We start from the raw sequence: 6,788 nt of genomic DNA, 5'->3' as shown, positions 1-6,788 counted from the left end.
TAAAAAATGAATCCGAAGATGTATTTGTTTTCTAACTGTCACGACTAATTTTCATTTCCATTATTCATCTATACAAAAAAAAAAAAAAAAAAACTCTAGTTATAACTAGTTCATTTAGATCAATAAAATCAGCTCTAGCAGTAACTATAAAATCACAACTCAGTGGATCTAAGAACCCATTGACTAGTTTCTTATAATTATGAATCTATATATGGTAAAAAAAAAAAAAAAGAACTTGCTAACCTAAGCCATTTTTCTACTCTATGTTATTTTCTTAAGGGACATATTTGATCTATCACAAAGATCATATCCAATTGTATCACAGATATGTTGCTCAAATACAGCACTGGATAAGTTACTATTATAAGCAATTTAAGTTAGATTTTTTTTCTTCCCTCCACCTGTTGTATATACAAAATAAACAAACGAAAGCAGAACCTGAAAGATGAACAAGACATGACATGTCCCACCAATGCCTATATTTTATCTACAGGTTCTTTCAGGCCAGAGCAAAATAAAAGAAAATTAAAGCCTTATATACAACACATCTAATCAATGCCCTAACGATCAGAAAGCACTGGCACACCATTGCCAAAGAAACTACTTCTAGGGGTACTAACACTAGTCACAGTCTCATCTTTTAAGTGCCTACCAGATATAGGCTTTGAGTCGCAATTTTGGCATCTCTGGCAAACAAAACGTGCTGGAACAGGTGCAATATCAGGAATGCCAGAACACCTGGTGTGCCGCCACACTCCACATGTATCACAAGCCATCATTCTCTCTCCATCATCGTCCTTAGCACCACAGCTGCACTCCACAGTCCACCTCTCAAGTCCCCGTTCCATTCGAAACTTGCTCACCCCATTCTTCCCGGAGCATCTTCCTCGGATACAAACCACTTCATTTGGTTTTAATAAGTGCTTGACTTGGGTGGAATCGTCCACACCTCTGTAGCCAAGTAGTTCATCAACTTGAAATCTTCTAAACATTAGATATACGTCTTGAAATACATTTGCCGCTTCAATCTTAAGGTCAGATACTGTCGCATTTGTGGGCAGCACAATTATTTCAGGAGGAGTTCTAGCTGCGGAATCTTCAGATTGATCAACTAGCTCAACCTGACATGAGATGCGTATTTTATACAAATCTGACACTGGCAACATCTCAGTACAATAATCTTTTATTAATTGCTTGCAGTCAAGAAGTTTCTGAGCTGAGCTCATTGCAAGCGTTTTAGTATCTTCTTCGACATAGTTTAGCATCATCCGAGGATGAAGCAAAGACTCGTATAAATATCTCAAGCATTGCAGGAGATTCTCTTCAGATGGACACTTTGAGCCTGAAGAATTACTGTTGGCCATAAACCCATCGAAGCTTGTCGCATCAATTCTGAAACAAATAGAACACAATAATATCAGAACTGATTTAAATGACATAAGGATATTCACATTCCAAAGAATTAAAAGCACCAGGAAGAGAATTTTCCAAATAACACTAAGACATAACAGTGTTTTGAGAAGAATATCCACTATTTCAGGGCATACATCAATTATCTATTAAATCATGCATACATCAATTATCTATTAAATCCTATCGTATGACATGTAAAAGCTGAATTGTAGGCTCTGAACTTGTCATCTCAATCTTCAACCCATTTCCTTTACCTATATTTTAATTTAATTTCAGAAAATTAAGGCACACAAAATATATGAAAGTTAAATTCATTATCGAATTTCAAAAAAATTATACAACTAAAATAATTTCTATTTGAAAATCAAGAAAGTGACCACATTATAAGTAGTACATAAAGCCTTATTCTTAAGGGTAGTTTGGCCTAGATTAGATAGAGCCGAATAGGATAAGGATATAGACATACATACAACTACTTGAGACAGTGCGAGTACTGTCCATCGAACAGGATAAGGATATAGACATAACCCTTATTTTGTTTTTTATTTTACCATTAAATGTAAAAATTTATTGATCATATTAAAATCAATTTATAATATCAGCAAATGGATTGAAAAGTGTAAAGCTGAGCAATGTAACTGATAGCTAAATAACTTATCAAAACCATACAAACTGACAGATTGCATTTATATCACGGGCTTCATTCTGAGCCAGCTCGTATGACATCCTTTAAGACAGTCATACTGAAAGGGATAGAAGATAAAACACAGCATACAAATCGAAGACTAACCTGAATTCATCAACTCCAGTTTCAGGATTGCGTCTGCTGTTAACAGTGCCACCATACACCACTTTCCCTCCCAGTTCAGCAAGGCAATAATCAAGAAGCTCTGGAGACGCCACCTTGCAAACAGCACCCCTAAGAGCACGGCGGCTCACCCAATTAGACCCAGATACTGCGCGCAGCACTCTGAGCATGGCATCCTCCACACGTTCAATGTCACTCTTCCCCCAAGAACTTGATAATCCAGAAGCATCAAACCGACGCTTCTTGCAGGTTACGTCATCAGACTTAGAGGCATTCTTGCGAGCACTGTGCATCAAACCCATCAAAAAACAAAATAGGTCCCTCATATTTACAAGCTCATGCTCTGACAAAGACTGGTAATACAAGATCATATCCTGCACACGTGAGTGGGGCTTTTGCTCATGGGAGAGAAAGATGGACAGGGGTAGATTGGATAGGTTGTCAACAGCAGACTTATATGCTTCCTTCGTGAGACAATAGCTACCAGAGCCAAAATTATATCCCCACTCACCATACCACGGATGTCTCTTCATAATGGCATGGAGCAAGCGATACTCTAGCCCGTATTTCTTTGAAACATCCATCACACTAACTTTTCTGCCAATGTTCAAATGCAAACAAACAGAAGAGTTTAACTCAAAGCCATATACTTATAACACAAGTAGAAAAAACCTAAGCAATGTTCACCCATTTCAAGAATGTTGATATGCTTCATTTCAACATACTCGAAACCTAAGTGTCCAATATATTGAATATATGATATCATGTTTAATTCGAACGATCATTAGTTTTTAAGAAAAACTTCTAGATCAATCTTTCCTATGTCACTGCAAGTTAGTGACAGGCATCATAAACTTGAAAAATTTCATACTAAAAGTATTAGGTCAGAAATTACTCCACTACTAAACAGAAGTACTAGGTCAGAAAAAATAGCAGTTACTGACTAGTAGCTGCAATCAAGAATCCTAACCTAACTCCAAGTGTCTTGCATAGGCGATCCCAGAAATCCATAATATGGCAACCAGAAAGAAATCTAGACCCCCCTTCTCTGCCATTAACCCGGAGAAGGTGCCCATAACCATTTGCATGGACTACACCATGTAAAAGATGACTTGTATTCTCTAGTTGGTGGTATACCCATTCTTCAACATCATCACTGGTTGTTACATGATTGCATGACTTACACCTGAAGATATAACAGATCAACCAAAATGTAAAATCAGGTACTGCATCCAACCTACGCTATTTCTAATATCATTTTGATTATTCTTGGTTTTTTTTTATTTGCAAAATATGTAAGGTATCCAGACATGCATTGATAAAAACAAAAGGATATTACCCTCTCTTGTAGCATGAGGAGAAATTTCAATCTAAATAACTACATCACTTGCAGTAAATTGAATAAACGGGGAGAGGGGGAGAGTGATAGCCTGATAGGATACTGGATCTGGGCCTTAGCCCAATAGAGGGGCTGAATATGTCATTGTCGAGGAGGCCAATTAGTTAGAATATAAAGTGCATTCATGGGGAGAAAGAGGGGAGAGTGAGGAGGCATTCAGAAATATTGTTGGTTAGGTGAGTTTTCTCATCCCCAGACTAACAAACATTTCATTTCAGTAATCAGCCATATTAGCTTTGAAAACGAGGAATGACTAATTTTGGGAATTGGGTTTCCAATATTAGAATCTACAGTTAAGGACACAGTAAGTGAATTGGTAATAATAAATGACTACAGAAGAAAGAAAACAGCAGCAACCTATTCTAATATTTAGGTTGGGTATTAAGCGCTCATGATAAGAGCATCATCAACAGTGTACTTAGGCTGGGCAAGAAAAGCTCATGATAAGGGCAACATCAATCCTGGTTCTTTATCAGGATTTTTTAAGTGGGTATCATATCAGAACATATAATGCCTTTTCAAACTTAATCTCCCAATAAGCAGCACATTTCTCCAATCCAATACCCCTAATTCTTTTTTACTAAATAAGCTCCCATAATAAACCTCTCATTCTTATATTTCATCAACAAAATATTAATTAATTGCAACCTTGACCTCATTTCAAAGATAAATATTAATGTTGAACTTAGCTCCCTATTCGTATAAAATTACATCCCTATTGAGGGGTAGTTGGCTGTATAATTTATCACCCCTTTATGATCTCGCTTTGGAGATGGATAAAACAAAGTAACAATCAATAAAAAAGAAAATCTAACAGCTGACAATTCCATGAAATGGAGAAAAATCCTGCTTGTGGCAGAAGAATTACTCACTTGGATTCTGACAAATGCAAACTGTCTCCACAACACATACACGGTTTGTGGTATCCACCAATTGATCCCCCATCAGCTTTGATTATAAAATGGTAGCGTTTCCCGCACACTGGGTTGCCGCTCCAACCTTTAAGATTTAAAAAAAGTTTAGAATAATAAAATAATAAAATAAATTAAATAAAAAGGAAACTGCCAAGGAAAAAAGTATGAAATTTTTTGAATTACTTATATTAAGTAAAAATAAATTCAATTCTTGTTCATTTTAAATATATTTAGTCAGCAAAACTGTTTTTATTTATCTATAAATAAATCGAAGCTGTCTTTTGATACACTATGTTTCAATGTGAACAAGAAAATATGAATGTTTCAAAACAAGAATCGTAATAATGCAATAAAAAAATTAAGCAAAGTAAAAGAATTCTAAAATGGAAACAATTAACGAATAAAATTCAATCAGACAATTAGCCAATTAATTAATAAATAATAATTATTAACTAATAATTTATTAATAATTAATAACAACAAAGAGGATTTAGTGGTCAATATCGTGCGAAACACGACAGTGCTGACTAAGCAAAATCCAAATCCAAATAGAGAAAGAAAAGTTGGACACACAACAATAACATTTTTTTTAGCACAATAATAACGACAACAACACAATAATCATACCTGTCACGCAACATAGACAACAAAAAAACATACCGAACAAAATTTTCAAAATATGAATACGTGGCACTCAGTTACTCTTCCACGTGTCTCACTTGTTAGAGGACCCACCACCCACCCACCCACCGAAATCCCATTTTATCCTCTTTTTCTAAAATCCAATTATCTCTCAATCTAATCGTCACCGTACATCGCCAATAACTCGCAGTTCACTAATTTATCACATTTAATTTAAACTTACTAATTCATTAAATTTATATTATTAGTACTCGATTAAGAGGTTATTAAAACTAAACACATCATAACATTGATGATTATCATTCAAAATTATTATTATAATGAGTATGGATAACGCATACTTTCTCATATTATAGCAATGAGTAGTTGGTTTATTGTTTTAAAAAAGTAGGTGAACCGGCAACCGGTTAGAAACCGGTAAAAAACCGATGAAACCAAAGTGATTCACGTAAAACCGAACCGAGTCAATAACTGGCGAGTCAACTCACCGAAAACTCGGCACTGATCGCAGTAAACGGATCTAGATCTGGCCACGTCCTCTTCCACAACGTCGAGGCACACCACCGCCGGTCCAGATTCAGAGCCTTCGGTGATCTCACCTACACGGAAGAGGATCTGCCACGTCAGAAGGTGCGGGAACAGCGCCGACGGTGGCGGGAGAAGCGCGTACTTCGTCAGAAACGAACGGATGTTGGAGCGGAATGGACCGATGTAGAAGCTTTCCGAGGCGGCGAGGGATGGTGAAGGGAACGTAAAAAAATCGTGGTGATCGGCGGTGACTCTCTTCTTCACGCGCTTCAGGGACTTGGCTCCGCTAACGACCATGATAGAGGCGGTTACAGGCGCGTGGTCCAGTGTTGAAGGCGCGTGAGACGAGATCTGGAAGGAGAGGGTTGTAAAGTTATGGATCTGATGGAAGAAAAACAACGACGACGAAGAGATAAATTAGGGTTAGGTTCCGTTATTCGGTTTGGTTTATGAGATTTGATGGTCGTCGTTAGATTAATCTGAATCAATATTTTGAAATATGTATATATAGATAGAAATTTAATATTGTAATAATTTAGAAAGAAAGTGATTAAAAAAAAAAGAGGAAATATTCTTTCTGGGAATTTTGAGGAGAAAAAGGAGAGTGAGTAAGTGAGTTGGGAAAAAAATAGAGGAGAGAAGAGAGAATTTCGAGGATCGAGAGTCTTAGCCGTTAAGCGAGTTTACCGCCATAAATGGCAAGGAAAATTAGACCAGGCTTCTTTTTTATGGAAAAGGTTTATGGTTTGAAAATGCTTTTGATTTTTTCTTTAACTGCCCATTTTAATTTGTTTTTGACAGTTGTATTTAGATCTGATATTTTTCAATATGAAATTTTTGTTCTTAACTTTTCAATTTTAAGAATTATATCTATTTTTTTATATTTTTTTATTTTGGTCTTTAATTAGATCTATTACCTTAAATAAGGCTAATGTGACAAGTTGTAATGTGACATGTAGCTTAGTGCATTTTATGTTAGATTAAATTTTGAAATATATTTCTTCACATTTAAAAATATATATTTAACATTAAATTGTTGTTAAAAGTTGATGATTTAAATTTTTAAAATATTAACTTATAATTA

General features: G+C 35.7%; 1 protein-coding gene across 1 annotated transcript; it reads right to left on the bottom strand.

The window, feature by feature from the left end:
• Nucleotides 1-361: 361 nt before the first annotated feature.
• Nucleotides 362-6,425, bottom strand: LOC131642596 (PHD finger protein At1g33420-like). The gene is made up of 5 exons (XM_058912831.1): nt 5,665-6,425; nt 4,493-4,619; nt 3,192-3,407; nt 2,204-2,818; nt 362-1,392 (listed from the first exon to the last, which is right to left on the bottom strand). Exons 1-5 carry the CDS (start codon nt 5,999-6,001, stop codon nt 561-563), a joined length of 2,127 nt encoding a protein of 708 aa, XP_058768814.1. The 5' UTR covers nt 6,002-6,425; the 3' UTR covers nt 362-560.
• Nucleotides 6,426-6,788: the final 363 nt, after the last annotated feature.

This window comes from Vicia villosa, unplaced genomic scaffold (assembly GCF_029867415.1).
Source record: "Vicia villosa cultivar HV-30 ecotype Madison, WI unplaced genomic scaffold, Vvil1.0 ctg.005390F_1_1, whole genome shotgun sequence".
NCBI lineage: Eukaryota > Viridiplantae > Streptophyta > Magnoliopsida > Fabales > Fabaceae > Vicia > Vicia villosa.
This window is presented reverse-complemented; position numbering and strand designations above follow the sequence as displayed.

Excerpts from the sequence above, each read along its gene's own strand:
- LOC131642596 (XM_058912831.1), bottom strand. The coding sequence starts at position 6,001 with ATGGTCGTTAGCGGAGCCAAGTCCCTGAAGCGCGTGAAGAAGAGAGTC. Across the intron at positions 3,408-4,492 it reads TTGCATTTGTCAGAATCCAA|GTGTAAGTCATGCAATCATG; the intron begins GTGAGTAATTCT and ends TTATATCTTCAG. Across the intron at positions 1,393-2,203 it reads ACTGGAGTTGATGAATTCAG|AATTGATGCGACAAGCTTCG; the intron begins GTTAGTCTTCGA and ends TATTTGTTTCAG.